The 21,613-nt window shown below is 45.1% G+C and overlaps 1 protein-coding gene across 1 annotated transcript in view; it reads left to right on the top strand.

The window, feature by feature from the left end:
* The window catches only part of RETSAT (retinol saturase), a 176,736-nt gene that overhangs the window by 141,727 nt on the left and 13,396 nt on the right, over positions 1-21,613 (top strand). Inside the window, exon 10 of the mRNA XM_086943457.1 lies at positions 6,814-6,973. Coding sequence (XP_086799583.1) covers positions 6,814-6,973 — 160 coding nt within the window. The remainder of the gene's footprint in view (positions 1-6,813; positions 6,974-21,613) is intronic.

The raw sequence follows: 21,613 nt of genomic DNA, 5'->3' as shown, positions 1-21,613 counted from the left end.
TAACCTTTACACATATGTTACCTGTGTTTTATTTTCTTTTTCATAATTTCCCTGATGATGCTTGGTAGAAGTCAGTTTTGGACTCTACAGTGAAAAATATTGCTCTAGCATTCTAGTGAAACTGCAAAGGTTTTCACCCCGAGGTGGGCTCGCTTTACATTCACATATTTTCAACATTGACTGTTTGAATGGGTTTGGGCTTGAGTAGCTATGGAACACATGCAAACGATATCCACATGTTTGGAAATGTTTGGGCAATCTTTTAAAATCTCCAATTTATGCATTAGTAAAAGAGCTGTGTGCCTCATAATGAAACTCGTACATGACCTTTGGGACAATGGCTTTCATCCCAGGCTGCACCTTTGAGGCAAATCTCCCCTAAGTGACTTGAGGCAACGTTTTGCAATGACCACTCATGAGCAGCATTCTTTCTGTTGTGGCATGAACCTTAAAGCATGCCCTCTCTCAAAGTTCTCACACACTGCCCCTCTTGTGTTTCAAATCTATCCCATTCCAGACAGACCAACATTCTATTGTGAAATTAAATTAGTAAATTATTATACTGACTTATAAAGTGCTGCTGATTCCTCTATCAAAGTGTAGACCTTATAAATGGCAGCATATTTTAGCCTTTCTCAATTGCTTTGGGTATCTCAGCTCTCCTGACATGGGGTTCCTAGTTCCCACCCTCCCCCCAATCGACAGTCCTCCAAAGCACATTTACTCTACGCATCTAGTGGTTCGAAAGGTTTTCCTCATTAAGGATTACACCCCAACACACACGCTCTTCTGACATGCACATCCTCATCACCAGTGTTATATTTAAAGATAGCTCTTGGTAAGCAGGAGTCGGATAAGACAAATCTTGTAGGTAAACAGGTTGTAGATTTATTGTAGATGGTAGTGTATAGGTTACTTAGAAAGTCCCACCAAAAGCAGCATCTCTCGTTCTCAACCCACTCTGCCAACTCAGCCAACTCAGCCACACAATGACACCACAAAATTCCATAATGTTCTAGCTAAGCAAAACAGGAGAAGCTTAAAGACTTCAGATTGTAACACACTGCATATTGCTGTCAGAGCATAAATTCTCCATAAATGGTGTAGTGTGAGGAGCTGGTGTGAACGCAAACCTCTGGAATCTGATGCTAATCCCCAAGCCTCCACTCTTGGAAGACGCGTAGTGACAAGTTTGGTCTGAACTCTTACCTCTTGGGGAAAATGAGGGTTAGGACACAGAGAAACACACACTGCAGGTAGCATCTCATTGGTGAAGGAAGTATTTTTTAAGAAGCAAAAGGTCATTAAGCAAGCGCTCCTCACCAGAATATTCGTACAGTATAAGTGGCTCATAGAGGAGAGTGTTTAGAGCTGGTCCTGCTCTACGCTAATGTATACAGTACTCCAGTTCGACCCTTACCAGGTCCCATCTGAGGTATGCCGTAATCCCTCACACAATTCTGAGAACCTAGACACTGGCGCATATGATAGTCAGGTGAATGAATGATATTCAGCCAGAAGGACGGTGAGACTGGGGAACTCCAAAGGAGGAAGCAGGCACGTTCTTACACCAAAAGAGCATAGTTGATATGCTTTGTCAACACAGGAGCATAAACACACATAAAACTGCAGAAGCGAATAATGCAAGAAGGGAATGGGGAAAACAGAGGTGTTGGCAAAGGAATTAACGACGGGAAAACTATGAACGCGCAAACTTACAGCTAAGCAGCTGTGAGTGAGGGAACTGGCCATTAATATTGTTGCTTCTTGAATTTACCTGCAAATTCCAGCCTTACCTCCAGGAGTAGCTCTGATGGGAGTCCTAGTTGGTGTGTCCTGCAAGGTTTGTCGAATCCCTGTGTGCCTCTGCTGCCACTGACGAGCCTCCCAAACTGCTGCCTTCCTGCCCTTTTCGATTCTGACTTTGTGACTTCACAGGGATTGTACTGTTCTATGGTCCCTTTCTGCCTCTAATCCTGACATATCATCTCAGCAGGGTTTAGAGTCTACAATATGCCAGTGTCCATGTGGTGATATGCAGACTCCCACAAAAAGGCATCTTTTTAGGTCTCGATTACAGCATTGCCTTAGCAAGGCTTGTTTGTCGAGATTATAGTAAGGCCTTCAAAAGTCTACCCAAAACTGCAGATCGGGTACAGTTCATATGAGCCAGGCACGTGCACATCGCCAGCCACATCGCACACCACCATTTGTCTGAGCCTCTGCATCAGACTTCAAAGGAATCCGCTCCCAAGCCGCCCCCCCCACCCAATTCCGCTCCCCCGCCCCCCACCACGCAATGCCGAGAGCTTGTTTTTTTTTTTAACTCGTGCCAAAGCCGGTGTCGTCATCTGCTCCTCGAGATGGGATGCAGCCATAGGGGCTCCCTAAATTGAGCTCTCTGGGTGACTGAACAGTTGGTGCAGCGTTGGCAGGACAGCCTCCACCAGAGCCGAGCCCTGCCGCATGCTCTGCAGTAAATGCAACCGTTACGTCGTCGCCAACCTCGGGTTTGAAATTACATCGTCCCTTCTTACACAGCAGCACGGACTCCATCTTTGCTTCGAGGAAGCCGAAGTGCAGCCTGCTGTCCTGACATGACCATTTCAGATTGTGTAACGGGAGCCTTGAAAATCTAAAAGGTTCTCTGGATGCCAAGACCCCTCCTTAAAGCCTCTCTTCCTATCGAACTGCTGGTCTGTTTTGAAGAGGCTTCTATGTTACGTGTTCGGTCATAGTTATAAATCCCCCACATATTACAAGTGTTAATTTTTTTTATCCTCAATTAGCACAAACTCTCTAGTGCACATCGTTTAGGTTTGCTTAATTTTTAACTCTCAGTCCAGGCATTTAGATGTTTAGGTAGTAGGCAGAGTCGCCAGCTCTTTGTTACAGTTCTGACGTTGTCTGGACGGACCTTGCTCCATGATTCATAAATGCTTTATAAGGCAATACTGCTCTTTTGCCATGATCTGCAACTCTAGTCAAAGTAGCTGTGTGTTCATCAGTATGGCAATTGTTTTAAATCGAGATTTGTGTAGTTCTGATGACATTTTAAGCTGCCGGTTCCGGAAGCTCCTCTAGCAATATGCAAATCCGTGCCATCTCCTCCATCCAGATCTTCAAAGCGGACCTCAAATCTCTTCTATTCCCAAGACACTTTCAGGACTAATTCCCTCCTTCTCAGACCCCACCAGGAAGTTCTTTAGTCATTGTAAATTTGTCATATATATTTATATTTTGTTTGTACATTCTGTGCTTGATGCTTTTGATATTGTGTTCCTTTTACCAGCGTTGTTTTGATTCTATGGCCTGCTATTTTTCGCCAGGAAGCTCTTTAGTCATTGAAAATTTGTCATATAAATTCATATTTTTGCCCGTACATTCTGTGCTTGTTGTGTTTGAGATTGTGTTCCTTTTGCCTGCGTCGTTTGATTCAATGGCCTGCTACTTTTGTTTTGTTTCATTCCTGTAACAGTTCTCTCATGTAACGTAACTGGTTCTATTGTACAGTGCTCTGACACCTTCGGGTAAAGTCCGCGCTTTATAAAAATGCATAAAATAAAATGTTCACAGCAGCTTTTCTGTCTTTCCTTGTGTCTAGGACAACATATTGGCAAGTAGATCTCATTTTTCACAAAGTATAGATCACACTGTTGACATATCAGATTTTGAGGATAAAATGATGTGGCCTAGTGGCTCAAAATTCCAAGGAATCTGGAGACCCAGGTGCGAATTCCAGATTCGTAGCTAAACTGAACATTATGTGATCCTGGGTAAATTGCTTAACTTCCCAGTGTGTAAAATGTATTTGTGTAATCCCCACAACCTATCGTCCCTGACCCATCAAGTTAAATATAGCGCTCCATAGCTAGGTTTGTGCTATATAAATATCATATAAGGCTATTAGCGTCTGTGGGACACACACACCATCCGTGCACGGTTTCAACAGGCACACACATACCACCGGCCGCCAGTGCACACTTTCACCAGGCACACACACCACCAGCCTTCAGTGCACGCTTCCTCCAGGCACACACACCACCAGCCTTCAGTACACGCTTCCAGACACACACACCACCAGCCGTCAGTACGCGTTTTGCCAAGAGGCACATACACCACCAGACGTCAGTGTACGCTTTCACCAGGCATACACACCACCAGACGTCAGTGCACGCTTTCACCAGGCATACACACCACCAGCCGTCAGTGCACGCTTTCACCAGGCACACACCACCAGTCGTCAGTGCACGCTTTCACCAGGCACACCCACCACCAGCCATCAGTGCCGTCTTTCACCAGGCACACACACCACCAGCCGTCAGTGCACGCTTCCTCCAGGCACACACACCACCAGCCGGCAGTGCCCACTTCCACCAGGCACACACACCACCAGCCATCAGTGCACAATTTTTACAGGCACACACACCACCAGCCATCAGTGCACGCATCAATTGTTAACACACCCATAATTAATTATTGTAAAAATCGCAGTATGGCGCACGTTACTTTTAAACATGTCAGTGCACGCTTTTCCACCAGGCACACACACCATCAGCCTTCAGTGCAGGCTTCCAGACACACACACCACCAGCCGTCAGTGCACGCTTTGCCACCAGACACACACACCACCAGCCGTCAGTGGACGCTTTCTACAGGCACATACACACCACCAGCATTCAGTGCACGCTTTCATCAGGCATACACACCACCGGCCGACAGTGCACTCTTTCACAAGGCATACACACCACCGGCCATCAGTGCACACTTTCACCAGGCACAGACATCATCAGTCATACATGCACGCTTTCACCGGGCACAAACACCACCAGCCATCAGTGCACAATTTCTACAGGCACACACACCACCAGCCATCCGTGCACACATCAATCTCAGTATGGGCCACTTTACTTTTAAACATATTCATCTAAAGCGCAGCATGCCACCATTTCTACAAAAATAAATGCACATTTTTTTGCCCTACAATTTATAGACTTTTGTTGCAATTGGTGTTGCAATATTTAGCAATGCCAATAGCTCAAACTTAATTAATACGAGACCTATTGCATTGCAAATGCTTGTTTGAGAGTGCAGACCCATCAAAATGGCAGCATTTGGGGAGGTGGAGTTCATTACAGAAGGGATGTGTCCTAGGGTGAGGCATGTCCTGAAAGGTGGCGTTGCTCAAGGGAGGGATTTAGCCAAAGAAGGGTCCTAAAAAATCCACAGGGCATTGTTGATAGAAGAGAGATATCGGTCAGTGAAAGGAGTGCTACCAGAATATTGCTGTCACAGTAGTCTGACCTATGTAGAGTACAATGGTTACTGTCCTCATTACCCGATCTCATTTAATAATCAAAAATCCACAACGTCTGGGACAATAATTTTGTGAAATTTAATTTGGACAAAATAGTTACGTCAGATTATGTTTTTGTGTATGATATTTAGGGCTGGGCGTAGTTCGCAAAGTAGCGCTACGCGAAGCTACGCAAAGTGCACTTCGGACTACGTGAGTTACGGGTAGCACTACGCGAACTGCATAGTAGCATGTTCGCACTGTGCAAGATGCCGTTTTCAATGATTGCACAGTGCGGACAAGCATCCGGCACTGTGCAATCATTGAAAACAGCATCTTGCATAGTGCGAGCTGTAGTTTTCTGCCGCTCGAGTAGATTTTTACTCTAGCATCAACGCAGACTGGTAGTTTCTCATCGCGAGCGGTCGCGAGCATAACGACCACTTGCAATCAGAAACCTGACCTCCCCGCGTTGAGAATCTCACCGGGAGGTTTATTTTCCATGCTCGTGATCGGCAACTTGATATTGCTGATCGCAAACGAGGAAAAAGTCTCGCTGGGATGTCTTTTTGCTTGCTCGCGGTCGCCAACTTGACGTTGAGGACCGTGAGAAAGCAAAAAATGACCGCAGCACTACACTACGCTATGCATGTTTGCACTGTGCTACGTGCAATTCGCGTAGTGTGAAGTAGCGGAAACTTCGCAAACTACGCTAGCATAGTGCTTTGCCCAGGGTTAATGATATTCTGACATATAATCCAGTGACATGACTAAGGCATTAATGGGTGTTCGGAAATGCCACTTTTCCTTAAACATTATTTGATGGATAGTAAGGTTCATATCTAACAAAGCAGTCTTAATTTCTTATAGAATTTCAAACACTAACTTAATTGGTCCTCAATGACAGAGTAGACACCAACTATATATTTAGTATAGTGCTTAATTTAGTTTCATCTTATTTGTCAACATGTAAATAGAAGTGAAACCATCAAAATACACTTTATGCAGTTTCTTTATGGTCACGTTGTAGATGTGGCTCTCTGGTGATGTCATAACCATGATCTCACAGCAAAAGCCTAGCCTCCTTTATCTGCACTGCTGGGCAGCCACTTATGGTTGGCAATAAAAGGAAATATTGCTGATTAGGATTTCAGCTTCCGGAACCTCTTTCACGGTTTGGGAGGAAGGCTGCAGTTTGTTGAAATGTCCAGTGTATATTTCCTCTAATTAACTGCTATGCCTGCAGTAACTGACATTTTTGCAGACATTTCCACAGCATGTGTTGAAATTCCCACATTTGAGGGAAAACTGTGCTATTTATTAATCTCCGTAATGACCATGTCGTACAGTTTACATTATCAACTTTGGTGGGGTAAAAATACAGAATCCTCCTTGTCTCAATTTGAACCTGAGAAATGTAAGCGACTTTAAAGATCCCAGCAGCACAACACAATGAGCTATCTTGTTTGTGTTGAAGAAGCTACTTCTTAACCCTTATACCTATGTCCATCTTTCAGATTGACTGCATTTCAACCGCCACGCCGCTGTCCAACCAACATTACATTGCAGCTTCCCGCGGGGAGTGGTACGGAGCCAACCATGGCATGGACCGTTTCACAGTGGAGGTCACTGCTGCTCTCAGAGCCAAGACACCCATTGAGAACCTCTACTTGACAGGTACGCGGGGATTGGGGATATGGTTTCTTTGATTCTTAATGGCAGAAACAGATTCAGATAATCAGCATGACTTCCTAACCCTTTCTGCACTCTCTTTCTCCCTGCACATTTTTGTGACTCTGAAGTCTCATATTGAAATACTCGTTTTTTGTTTCTTCAGCACATCGCTTGGGTGTAAGCACTCTATTAATAAATTAAATGAAAAAACGAAATCCGTTTGTCAGGAACTAAACATATAATCCTATTCATTTCTTTGTGAATCGAGTAGCGGAGGACCTTTTCAAGGTATTCTGACTAGGGCTGCTGGGGTTCTAGACATTTTGTTATAGTACCGAATAAATCCTATATTTTTCTCTTAAGTGTCTTAATTCGATTATAGTTTTTGGAGGATTCCTGGTTTGTATGTTGTGAAACAAAAATGTATGTGTTTTGATGTGTGGGAAATATAAGTCCACCCAACAATATCGGCATGCACCTAATGGAGCACAAGCAGAAATGCTCCTCCATTTGCGCCCCAATGTTTTAGGACATTTTTCCATATTCAATGCTCAATTGACTGCTGTTGACGCAAGACAGTGTTATGGAAGATGCTAACATGCACAGTGCCTCGGATTACATCATGACATCGCATTATACTTTATTGGTCTGCATCTTAAACTCAATGGCCCTCCGAAAATCAAACCTTGTTGTTCACTTTTTCAAACTTCATGCCATTGTCCTGAGCTGGTCACAAGATGTGTGGGACAGATGCAGGCACATCTCTTTGTTACAGGTGGAGGCAGTGGCCTTGCCCTTGACATGGGCTTTCTTCTTGATGTTTCTTTCCATTCACAGCTTCAATGTTACTGTAATCACCTAAATAACCATTCCGCGCTTCTTTAAAGAAAGCGTTCTGATCCAACCCACACAAACCACAACCGACCCAAAATTGCAAGTGCGGAGGGGGCTGGCAGCATTAACACCACGGGGTCATGCTTCCCTGTTGTCTTCCTCGCTCTCCCTGGCCAATCGCCCCTCCCACCTCATTACGTTTCAAGTATGGGTCAAAAAATATACTTTAGGGAAAGTAACCATATATTATTTGCAGTTAATTGTGTGCTTTGGAGTTATTCTTGGACACTTTACATTGCCTCATATTGCATTGTGATGATATATAGAATTTAAGAAGTATGACATTAAATAACATCAGTGGTTATTACCGAGGGGTTCTAACTGACATCAAATAAACAGCAAGAGCAAAGCTAGAGTTGTCTATAATCTCACTCATAACCCCAAGGTGAAAAATATCCCTGTTATTTACTTTTTACCCAGTGTAAGATTACTTTATGTAGGGCCTCCAAAATGATCTGCTTCTGCTTAGATGTGATAGGCGGGGACACAGGGGAGTAATAAAGGAGCTGTAAATGTCATTGTGTTGGGTCTTAACCATGGAGTACTGGGGTTTTCATGGTTAGGGAATGTTGGGGTCTCCAAGGAGATGGAATCTTCAGCTGGAGGATCAGTTAGAGCTGATCAGTGGCGGTTGATGTCTCTCTTGATAGTCCTGCTGTATACTTGTATCTTAATAAAGCCTACCTGGAAAATAGTGTCTTTTTAGTGGTGCAGGCAGTACCAAAATCGTCAGGCCAAGGTTACCACACGTGTGGAAGTTCAGCTCCGCTGCATTCAGTGCAGTGCAGCGGTGTCTTGTTCCCCTCTGCGCAATGCAGCCCATCATTGGAGGAGCATTGTGTCTGTCGGCTTCGTGTGGTCTTATGCTCTGCCACATTTTGAAGGGGGCGAGAGTGCGGCTTGTACAGGGCTCTCTGGTGATAACTGCAAATGTGGGTTAGCTGGAGACCCGTGAACTCCTGCCTTCATCATACATGCAATAGCACCTTCTTGGACGTGGAGGTTGGTCCGCGAGCTCCACTGTGATGTATACACGCTAGAGAGGCAGGCCACATCACCACTTGCACCACCATGCATGTGTGCAGAAGTAGGGGTACATTTTGGTTCGAGAAGTAATGTCCACGGAGGTCCCATCTTTGTATCAGAAGCACAGTCAACGCATATAACGTCCATGCAAAGGGGCAATCTTTACTGTTCATGATTACTGCGCTGGCTGCAATGCCTCAAAATGTTTTCACAATACAATGCTCTGTTCGTTACTAGAGCTGTAAGCTGGGTGTTGCCTTACCTTTACTTGTTTTCATCATTATTTGATGCCGCTGTACCGTTAATAGAGCTGGGAAAAGAGACATTATTACTTTGGTTCCGTGCCTTGTTATTTTGTTCATTATTCATTTAACCTGTAAGTGGCACAGAGTACAGCTGTGATTCTGCAGGGTCGACGCTTTATCAGGCATATCTCTCATAATGAGTCAGACTGGGAATAGTGGAAAGAGGGCTTCAAAACATATCTGGATGCCCTAGATGGAGAACCCTTTACACATAAAAAGAAATTTACCATACCGCGTCATTGTTTGGGCTTTGAAGGTCGGAAAATTCTAAAACATTCCTCAAATAATTGTTCTTCTGGGTGATGGCAAGGGCGAAGGTGGAAACGTTGATGAATATGCTTCTGCTATTAAGTCTTTAGATGCAGGGTTTAAGGCATGTAAAAATGATACTAATTATAGGCACACGTTTTAAAAAAAAGTTAAAATTGCTGGAGAATATGAGGTAAGCTTTTGTGGGATTCTTGCGGTATCTTGCAAACACAAGTCCTTCAAGGAAGAGATAATCCGAGATCAACTGGTCAAAAAAACTAATAAATAAAAAAGTCCAAAAATGCCTTGTTATCTTCTCCTAGCTTAACGTTAGAGAAAGCATTGGAAGTAGCAGCCAGAATTGAAAGTACAACTTTATTTATGGAACAGATGACTATAACATATGTTAAGTCTCATGCTCAAAATGTTTTATCAGTCAATCGTAAACATTAAAAAAAGTGAAAGAGGGAGGAAGAGGCTGAGAAGCTGACTGAGAAATTTAACATAAAGAAACATCTAAAACAACTAGAGTGCTATAGGTGTAGAAGCACATCTTACTTGGGAAACGCTAGTGCCAAAAAAGAGCCATTTGCCAGGGTTTGTAGATCATCAAGCAAAATAAGCTAGAGCAAAATACATTAGGTTGAGGCTAGCAGAATGAGTGAAAATGACATTTCTACAAGCGACTTTTCCAAGTATGCTTCGGATAAGCTAAAAAAGGCCTTTTTGCATTTTGAGCATAGAGGTGGTGGAAGCAAAGGTCATGGCGTCCTCAGATTCTCCTTTAACCTTACTGAGTGAAAAAGAATGGAAAGTGTCCTTTAGTGAAAGCCAGCTGAAGGACTCAGTGACTCGTCCTGTGGGTTGCAGGGGCAAATCCATTGAAGTTCTGGGCGAATTTGTGGCAAAACTTAATTTTAAGAATAGCGTCATGGATGGTGTAGTGTATGTGGCCAGCCATGATACTTGTCTGTTAGGATGGTATGATCAAAAGAACTTGGGTATACTGTTGGATCCCAGTAACCCAGCTCAAGTCATACCGAGTAAGGAGTATGTCAAAGTTCTTTCTATTGAAGATAATGCAAGGGAGAATGCTTATCTTGAAGTATTTCAAGGGAATCCTGGTCTGTTTAAGAGTTTTGTACATAAAATAAGAGTGGTAGACAATGCACAACCTGTAATACACAAGGTTCAGAGTGCACTCAGGCTTAAGCTGTGAATTAAGAACGGAATTTGATAATCTGTGTGCGCAGGACATTTTTGATCCTATAGATTGTTCCGACTTGTTCGCCCTGATTGTTTTGGCCCGCAAGGCAAATTAATCCATTCCCATGTGTGTGGATTTACGCGACTTGAACAACCAGCAATGGGTTGATAGTCATCCTCTTCCCAATATCACAGAAATGTTATCCACACTCAAAGGAGGTAAAATATCAGTCTGCTAGACATGACCTCTGCATACCATCAAATCAACCTGCATCTAGATTCCAGCCATTTCATATTTTTCATGACTCCTGAGATATGTATCAGTCTAAATGCATGCCTTTCGAGTTAGCATCTGCTGTCTTTCAAAGAGTGGTGGAGAGTTTGTTCAAGGGTCTGGATAGCTTTTTAGCATTTCAGGATGACGTGTCTGTTTATGGTGGTATTCAAGAGCAGCATGATATGAGATTGCATCTAGTGTTGTCCATTTTGAAAGGTAGGGGAGTGACCCTCCATGCAGAAACATGATAATTCAGCACTTTCAGCGTTGATTATCTAGGATACAAACTATCTGCCAATGGGGAAAGCCAGTCTTGTTAAGATCATTTAAGATTTTAATGCTCCTGAAAACAAGGATAAATTGTGATCCTTCATAGGATTAGTAGAATTCTTTTCCAGATGTATTCCCAGTTGTGCGAAAAAAAATTACAATCTGAAAAGCCTGTAAAAAAAAAAAAAACAAATTTGAGTGGAGCCATGAATGTGGTCAAGAGTTCAATTCAGTAAAGACCGAAGTAGCTCATGCCATTCCCCTTAAGCCTTTTGATACCTCATATGAAAGTGCAATTATGACTGACAACAGCTAGAAGGCTCTAGGCACAGTTATCCTACAATGCAGGGATGGGAGAGATGAAGTAGTTGCATTTGCTTCAAGGAGTATTAGAGGGGCGGAGCCATTGTATTCCGTAATAGAAAGTGAAGCCCTGGAATGCTGGTGGGAGATCAGCCACTTCAAACCTTACTTGTGGCAAACATGTTTCACTATACGTGTTGATCATAAACCCCTTCTACAGTTGTTTACCACTAAGGGCGGGGAAAGAGCTACCCCAAGAATTCCCAAATGACAGTAAAGGCTTCATGAGTATCATTATCAATTGGAGTATCAGGCCTCGAAAAATCTACTCGCCCACTCCCAATTGCAAGTAAACATTTATCAGGTTGAGCCTTTTTTTAGTACCTACTAGTCCCATCTGGCGAGTAAACTTAGGCTGGAAAGGAACAGGTGTTCTGTTCATTCAGAAAGTGAATGAGCAGTAAAGATGCCATTAAAACTTGTTTTTATCTTGACACATTTGCTTCCTGTTCAAGGAAAGAGGTCAAATGTCAGTTTGTCTTTTGACTAATTGCTGCTTGGAAAATTAGGTTTATTTTTCTCTCTCTTACTAGAGTTAGAGGTTTTTGTCAAGTGAGCCCTCTGAAGATGCCAGTTATTTTTTAGCCTGTAAACAATATAACCAATATTTCGGAATATATCAGGATTTATAAAGCTATTTTTTTTTGTAATTAAGAAGTGTGATGCAAACAAAGAGTTAAATAGGAGCAAACAAATCAGAACTATTTACTTGGCGATGTGCAACTGACACATCTTTGCAGAAACTCGATTTCCAAACATTATTTTTTGTACACTATATAGCTTTATCGGTAAAGCCGCATGTTCGTGGGAAAATTTGTCGCCATTTCAATGTAAAATGTGCTGATTACAAAGGACAGTGTGATACCACTTCATGCTTTAGTTATTTATTTATTAAAAGTGATAGTTTTTAAACATGATTTGAGAAACATTCCTGCCCCTTCCCTGATGAAAATGCTGTTAATGAACTAAGAGGCAAGTCAGGGGTCATGTGTATCCTATATGTGGCTAGATTTGTATTATATATGGAAAGAAAGTTTAGTCAATTAAATCAAACAAAATAGTTTTTTATACAGCAGCTATGATGAACTTGCACATTTGAAGGTGCTCTCATATGTGATAATGAAGAAAATGGTGGCTCAATTAATTAAATAATTTGCCCACGATCCCATCATTTGAAACCAATTTATGGGTCAAGAGAATTACAGATATGTCGAGTAGATTATTTGAGTCACTAGACCTGCAGGTCTAGAAACATTTTTATGATTTTTCAAGACCTTAGTATGTACCAGTAGACAAGAACTTGCTGCCCGATTGTCTCTCTCGTCTCTCCGGATGCAATCAAGATATAGATGACGGGGAGGAGCTACGACACCAACCAAGATGGCCGCATAGTCTCCCGGCTCCGCTGACCCCCGTCCTACGCTCGCTTATCCTGTCGAATATCCTGATCTCCTGCCCCGGATTCGTGGGGGTGAACTAGTCTGCATCCCGATGGTGTGATCACGGAATTTTTCTGATGTTCTGATGTGAAGTAACATTGAAAATGTTTTGAGGCCTAACCCAGACTGGAAGCCGGGGTCTCAATTGCTGGTCTACCCGGGTCCAAAGTGAACAACAACGGACTGCCGAGGGTGGTTGGGCCCGGTCCTTGGAACTTTCGAAAATTTCTCTGAACTACTTTGCAACCATCTGCTGCCTGGTGCTGTGCCTGAGGTGAGGCGACGGGTGGTGCGCGGTGCTGCGTCGCGGGGGGCCCCGGCCAGGAGGCCCGGCACTAGCACCGCTGATGCCCCGGGGTAGGGGTCCTGCCGCGCGCTGCTGCATGTTGCTGGCCCGTCCCTCACGGCCTGTTTCTGCTCCGGCGTATCCTGCCCCGGAGAGGGTGCCTCTCCGTGGGGATCGTTATGCCTGCGGCCGTATGGAACCTGGCGGAACGGACTCCATGTGGCCCTTCCTTGCGGATGGTAATGGCGGAACTTGCGGCGCTTCACGCAATGGTGAGGGCCCAGGTCTATCATTGGCTGCCGGCAACAGATGGGATCATAGGACCGGGAACAAGCCCTGACTTGATCTTTGAGACCCGGCAGCCACTTGCCCCCTGTTGGAAGCCCTACTGGTGCGTTTGGACCCGGTGCTGGAAGCTGTGCCTGCCCCCGAAGAAATGGAATTCATCGTGTGTGCTGAGATTGGTGACTCTTTCACGTTCTCGGAATCATCGGTCCTACAGTTATCGGTGCATTTCACTGCTTCCCCCATCCTGGACACTGTTGGCCCACACTTTGATCTGTGTTGGAACGAGTCGCACCCCCTCCCCAATCGGTCTCCCAACATGGCGGATGGAACGATGCTTGGCTTCGGGGACGGGGAGGGACATCGTTGGTGCAAGCCGTGTGCGTTGGGATCTGCTATTCCTCTCCCATTTGCTGACTCAAGCTCCGGCTGCTTCTGCGTGAACTTTGACTTTCCGGGGATGGGGCATTTCTTATCCGAGGGACTCGGCAACTTTGTTAGACGGGGCCAAGGCTGAGATTGTGGGTTGAATCGTTTGGATCTATTGGTAACGGGACTGCTTCATTAACAGACTAATTCCGGGGCGGGGGGTTTGTGGTTCCCCCCGGGGTATTTATGTATGGTGGACAACTTTCCTTGTGTTGGCTTAGGGGGGCCCCTTTGATAGGGCGAGGGGGAGAGACCCTCCTCCACTTCCCCGTTGGGTGGGGTTTCCTTTCTTTCTCTTTTTTCACTTCTTCTTCTATATTTCGGGTTTGGTTCTCGGGCAACAGGCATACTGCTGGGGGGGGGGGTGTAGTCATCTGCAGGGGTGCAGGGTGGGGGGAGGGGATTTTTATTTTGTTTCTATGGCCTTTCTTCTCTTCTCTTCTCTTTCTTTGTCTTTTTCTTTTTCTGGGTCAGTGCAGTGGGTTTCCTTTGGTATCAATCCCTCCTTTTTCATCTGTGCTTCAATTTTCGTGGTGTTCTCTGGGTCTTAGGGCAGGTGACTGCAGGCGCAAATTGACCGTAATACTCCTTCACATCCTGAACCTCCTGTTTCAGCGCCATTGATTTGATCGATTACTGTTTACTGTTGACACGTTTACTATTCTGCCTGCCATTTTTCGCTGCTGGGAAATTGTTCGGCACCTGATCCTTCCATCTTTTACTATAAAATGAAAACCTTTTATATCCTGTTTTTCTAATTGTGTTGTTCAGTGGCCAAGAGTACGCTAACATGGAGATTCTGCTCCCCGAGGTGCTACATGTGATTAAATTTGCTCTCTGTTAATCTAACTGCTTAGCGGCCGGCCCCGGGGGTTGTAGGCCCATACTTGTATTTGGTTTCAATGTCAATAAAGGTTTAAAAAAAAAAAAAGATATAGATGAGGAAGAATTGTGTGGGGATGAGGCTGAGTTGGTGTGCCCTGTTGAGTCAATCTGAAGGTGTAATGTCACAGGATGAATGGTTAGCTGTGTGCATTTCAGATGAGGAGATGATGAAGGTAAGGGTGATCTAGGTGGAAATCAGAAGGAAGGTTGTGTGAGGGTAAAAACAGGTATTTGAGGAATTATCCTTTTTCAATGGGCTTCCATTCCAGTCGAATGTTTTTAGTTGTGCCTGGGGTAATGGGGAACAAAGTGTTATCTTTGGCACCCGAGGTGCACATTGCCATGTTAGCGATGAAGAGGAGAGTTTGTGGAACTGTTTGGTGGCCAGGTCTAGACAGACTTGTTGAACTTTATCTAAGAGATTGCAGGAGTTGTGCCATTAGTGAAAAATCTCAAATCGCGGTTCCAAGTCCTGTGGAGGCAGTAAGTGCCCAACCAGGCCTGGAGTAAATTAACCATTGATTTCCTTGGTCCCATTGTTGTCCTGGTAGACATGCTACAGTATGGCATAGTGGTAATAGATTTTTCCAGTCGCTGGCCAGGGGTTACGTTTGTGAAAACAGCCAATAGCTCTAAGGATATTGAATTTTTAGAGTCCATTTTTGCTAAGGAAGGAATTCCTGATGAGATCTGAATGGATAATGGGGGTCAATTTACCTCTGCCCAGTTTATGGAATTTTTGAGGTTTTTTGGGATTAAGCGTACCAAGACTTCATTGTATCACCCAAAGAGTAATGGTCTTCCTAGAGAGGTTTAACAGAGTCATCAAAGACAGTGTACAGCTGGCGAAGGTCAATGTGTTGAATTGCATTTTAGACCTGAGGAAATTAATGCTGACATTGGAGTATCACCTTTTGTATTGTTAAGAGGCAGGATTCCTGCTTCCAGTGGATGGTGGAATTTTCTATTTCTAAGTCCATGGTAGATGATGTTGGAGAAAAAGGTTACAGGCACAAAGCAAGTATGTAGCCAAGTGTTGCAGGAAAGTAAAGGGGGCAATTGAAGATTATGTGAGGATTAACAAACAAGATGCAAAGCTGGAACCGGGTAAGTGACAACAGAGAAGGGTGGGAGGGTGCAAGTAACAACATGGGAACAGATGGGAGAGTGGGTAGGGCAAGCAACAACACAAAGTGGGGGCAGGCAACAACACAGAGAGGGAGAGGGAAGGGGAACAGGTAGAAGGACGGGTTTGAGCAGGCCTGTAAATAATCTTATAGAGTACTGCTACAAAAAGAGAACAGAAGCCTGTGCCCGAAAGGTTGAGTAGCCAAAGAGCACCCACTGCACAAGGAAGCAGTAATTGGGCCATGCTCAGAAAGAGAGTGGTTGCAAACTTTCAATCAGGAAGGGAGCAGGGCCAGGACTGATTTGCATATGGCTGGGTTCAAACTGGAATGGCATGGGGAGCAAAAAAACAATGGGTTTAGGCTGAGATCTCTGTACTGGGGTGAATGTATGACATTGTTCTGCATTCTGTCCATCATCAATTGTTCTTTTGGTCACACTGAGTGGGACGGGTAAGCCCAGACGTGGGTCTGTGCTCTCCATGCCACTGGAGTCAAGCGAGCCTGGCTAATAAGGGGTAAAAAAAACGAAATTGGTCCTAGGATGCTTGTTTCCAGTCAAGGGAGGAACTGGTCTGGCAGTTCTGGCTAGATTGTTCCCATAGGGAGCAGGGTCAAGACTGATTTGCATGTGGCTGGGTTCAAACTGGAATGGCATGGAGAGCAAAAAAACGCGATGGATTGAGGCCCAGATCTCTGGACTTGGGTGAATGTATGTCATTGTTCTTCTTTCTGGGTATCAATTGTTCTTTTTGCATCTTCCTAAACAGAAGCACGGAAATGAGTGATGATCAAGCCAAAAATTGGTAAGCGATTGGTGATCTCTAAGCCCCATGTAATCTAATATGTCTAGCAAACAACAGCACATGCGCTGTCTCAGGCGCGACTTAAAAAGCAAAGAGGTTCTTGGGGAAAATTATGTTTTATTTGTAAATGGTACTGCTGACCTAGGCATGCATTATACACCCACACTGTGTAGATTTCTGCAAACATACATTTTCTCTAGTGGAAACCAAAAAAACAAAATCCCATAGAAGATTTTGTATCTGTATTAAATAGGTTAGCTATTATGTTCTAGTAAGACACCAAATCTTCATGCACAATCAAACTATTCAAAAATACTTTTTGAATAGTTGTAAGGAAACATTGAAGAGGGTTACTTCAATTGTTAAAAAAGAAAACAAGAACGCCAACATTTACATCCCATCCACCACGCCAATGGTGCAACCTTTTCTTTGCGGTGAATGGCTAACGCTAGCAATTCAAAGTACCTCTTTTCGGGGTCAGCACTTCCCCAAGGGTGTTAACAAAGTGCCTGGTGGTGCCTAGCCCAAAGACAAGCTGCAATCTCCTTGCTTCAGAGCCTGAGATTCACGTAGATGCCATCAAGTAATACTTTTTTTTTTCTTAAACCTTTATTAGAGCAAAACCATACATCAGTGTACATACAGATTGGTCACGTGAATACAAGGCACAATTCAAGAGTCAACAATAGATGAGAACCCTGTTCACAACGGTCAGGACATAGTACAATCTCAGGTACGGGTCAACAAATGATGCAAAGAACATTGTACAGCAGGGGCAAGTTACAAAGGGGGGAGTAGTACAGCTGATAGGATCCCAGCGCAGTACAGCACAGTGTGCAGCATCAGTAGATATTAAGAACTACCAGCAGTCAGTGACAATCCAAGGAATGCACATAATAGTGAATGCACAACGGATAACAGCATTCCGGAATCCCCCAAGTATCAGAAGTCAGCATCCGTCACACACCTCTCATGGCAGTCCGGTGCAGACAGCGCGCATAGTACTCAATCATATCTCTCCATAACAGTAACACAAACCCACTAGGGATGGCAACCCTCACACCACGCCATTCTGGCCATCACTATCCGAGTCTGCCCGCTGTGCGGCCTCGGACAGCCAGTAAGTCTGCAGTGGGCTCCAGAAGTCCCTGGGTCTACATCGCACAGGCATCAAGTCAGCATATACATTATATTGATCCTGACAGTATTCTACATCATCCAACCATTCCTTAAATTTCGGAGCCCTGCCTCTCCCCCACCTACAGGCTATCCTTCTTTTCGCCAGCAATAAGGCGACATCTGCAAACCTGCGATAAGACACTGGAACCTCCTTCGTGTATCCCAACAGCATAACCAGGGGATCCAAAGTCACAGCCTCCTCAGTCATGATTTGCAGTGCGTTATAAACCTGAACCCAATAGTCAAGTATCGCACTGCACTCCCAGGCCAAATGAAGAAAGCCAGCCCCCTCCGCCCGACACCGAGCGCACCTGTCATCCTCTGCCAAGCGAAACCTAAACTTCCTAGCTGGTGTATAGTAGAATCTCTGAACAAATGTATAATGTATTATCTTTAGCCTGCAGCTAGATGAGATATTGGCAGTGACGCCACAACAACAGTTCCACTGCTCATCAGTGATATCATCACCCAGTTGAAGACTCCACTGTTCCCGCGCATGACTAACCGGAGTCCCTCGCTGCGTTCTAATGGTGTTGTACAACTTCGAAACCAGATGTCGACCGTCAGACACCAGCATAGCATGCAGTGGCAGAACTACTCCAGGTTCATCAGGAAACTGGGGAAGCAAGTCACGAAGCCCCTGCCGGAGTCTAATGTAATAGAAAACATCTAAAGGGGAGGGCTGTTCCTCACGGAAGAACTGGTCCCTCGTACGAAGAGTACCCTCGAGAAACAGGTCACCCCACGTGGACAGCTTGTTTCGCTTGCACATGTTTTGAAACCCCGTTTCCTGCAGCAGTGACAATTTGGGGTGATACGTAAGTGGCATCTCCGGTGAGTAAAGCACCGTGGTTTCCAAAACCTTTGCAATACGAGTCCATGCATCTATCGTGCATGTCACCGTGGTGGCCGGCGTTTCAACATCACAAACTCTCCCCATTACCATACCATTGAGTGGGAGGGGATGCACTATCCATTCTTCAGCAGCTATCTGCGCCATAAAGGGCGTGGGTCGTATCCAATAGTAAGCATAGTGCGCCTGGGCGCTCAGATAATATATCTCAAAATCCGGGACATCAAACCCCCCTTTGTCGTAGGGCAATGTTAGAGTGGACCATTTCAACCTCGGTTGTTTGGCCCCCCAGAACAATCTAAGGAGTTCAGACCTAAGGCGTTTAAAAAAATAGACGCCGGGGTGGTATGGGACATTCTGAAATAAGTACAAAAAGCGTGGGAGTACCACCATCTTCACCAGTGAAGCTTTGCCCACCATAGAGAGCGGCCGGGACATCCAGCGTGTGACCTTGTCAGCTAGCTTAGAGATAGCTACTCCGTAGTTGAGTCTAATCGTCTCTTCTCTATCAAGTGAGATCACTATACCCAAATAGCGAAGATCCGTATCGCACCACTCCAGGGGATAATCCAGCTGGAATCTCTCAACAGCCGCCGTGAGTGGGAAGAATTGTGATTTCTTCCAGTTCATGTGCACACCAGATATTCTACCAAAAACAAGAATCTCCCGCAGTAGCGGATTCAGATTCACCTGTGGGTCTTTCACATACAAGGTGATGTCGTCCGCGTAAAGTGACACTCCTATCTGGCGCTGAAAACAGTTGAACGCACTGTGTTTATGTAACTGCCTAATTCGACACGCCAGTGGCTCTATTGCGATGGCAAATAACAGTGGGGAAAGAGGACAGCCCTGTCGAGTACCTCTCGTTATAGGCAATTGAGGGGAGAGAGTTCCGTTAACGATCACTCTGGCCACAGGTTGGGTGTACAGCAATTTCACCCACGCAATAAATATTTTGGGAAAGCCCATTCTACACAATATATCAATGAGGTAATTCCATTCCACCGAAATCGAATGCTTTCGTAGCATCCAAAAAAACTGCGGCAACAGGGAGCTCAGGGGCTATAGTCTGGAGTAAGGAAAAGAGTGTGCGAAGATTATGGGTGGTCGCACGACCCGGCACAAAGCCGGACTGATCCGGAAGCACTATAGTGGGCATAAGCAAAGACAGCCGGGAAGCCAGCACTTTTGCTAGTATTTTTGCGTCACAATTAAGCAGCGATAGGGGACGGTGGGAATCTGTGTCCAAAGGGTCCTTGCCAGGTTTTAGCAGAGATGTAATTGCCACCTCCCTCATCGAGACCGGCAGAATCCCTACCTCCAAAGACTCCTCAAATACCTCCTTAAGCACCGGGGCCATGATATCAACATAGCATTTATAGAACTCGGCAGGGAGTCCATCCAAACCCGTCGCCTTACCATTACTCAGACATTATGGCATCCCGTATTTCTTCTACCTCCAGGGGCCCTCTGAGAAATGCCCTATGACCATCAGAGAGCCAACACAATGCAATGTCGTCAAGAAAGCCCCCATAGCGGACCTCCCCCGCCTGTTGTGTAGTGTACAACTGCTCATAGTGGTGCATAAAAGCCTTCTGAGTCCCTACCGTGTCCCGGCACCGGATACCGTCTTTCGTTTCAATTTCTAGGACACTAGTGCTAAATCGAGGGTGCCTCGCGAGGGCAGCTAGTACTTTACCCGGTCTCTCCCCCTCACAGTATTTCCTAGCAGTCCAATGTTTCCCCCTATATTTCACTTCCCTAGCAGCCTCTTTTTCGAAGTCCGACAGTTTGTCTCTAAACTTAAGACAAAGCTCTGGGTTCGTGTCACTGATCATCCTGTTCTCCAGGTCTTTTAATTCCGATTCCAATTTCGTTATGGTCTTAACAATATCTCTGAGTATCCCACAGCTTTTAGAGATTGTAACCCTCGAATCGTCACCTTAAATGCCTCCCAAATCATCTCCACACTATTAACCGACCCCTTATTCCTGGGAAAGAACGCCTCTATCTCCTCCCCAAGCTCCGCCTTGAAAATGGGATCTAACAGTACTGAGGGGAACAATCTCCAGGGGGGTCGCGGCCTATTGAGACCCGGTATCGTCACGACAACCCTAACCGGGCAGTGATCTGAGTAAGTCCTGGAGAGGTGCTCCACCTTGTGCAACCCCATGCTAAGCCCCCGCGACAGAAAACAATAGTCCAAGCACGCCCAAGTTCGTGCATGTGTCGTGAAATGTGTGCCTTCTCTACTGTCAGGGTGCGCAAACCTCCAGCTATCTACCAATCCAGCTTCCTCCAGTATGCCCTGTAAGACGTCTCTCGCTTGAGGGTTATATTGGTTACTCCCGTCAGATCTATCCGCCACAGGCCTCAGAGCTACATTAAAATCACCGCCCCATATAATATGTGTGGCTTCTGTAGCAATGACGTGTCCCCAGAGGCCAATAAAAAAATCGGGAGTGTCAACGTTGGGTGCATAACAGTTCAAGAGCACAACAGTATCTGAACCAAGCCTACCCCACAATATCACATACCTCCCATCAGGATCCAATTTCACCCCCAGCTCCTGGAAGTTAAGCGTTTTTTTGATCAACACAGCAGTCCCTCGAGCATTGGACGAACATGATGAGGGCCCAGTGACTAGCGAATTTAGGGTCCACCCGTGGGCGGAGATGCGTTTCTTGTAATAAAGCTATCTGCACCTGATGTCTATCCAAGTATGCCAACACATTCCTACATTTTCTGGCATCGTTAAGACCCC

The sequence above is a fragment of the Lissotriton vulgaris genome, chromosome 11, assembly GCF_964263255.1.
Source record: "Lissotriton vulgaris chromosome 11, aLisVul1.2, whole genome shotgun sequence".
In the NCBI taxonomy this organism is placed as follows: Eukaryota; Metazoa; Chordata; class Amphibia; order Caudata; family Salamandridae; genus Lissotriton; species Lissotriton vulgaris.
The sequence above is the reverse complement of the archived record's forward strand: the minus strand, read 5'-3'. Positions and strand labels throughout refer to the sequence as shown.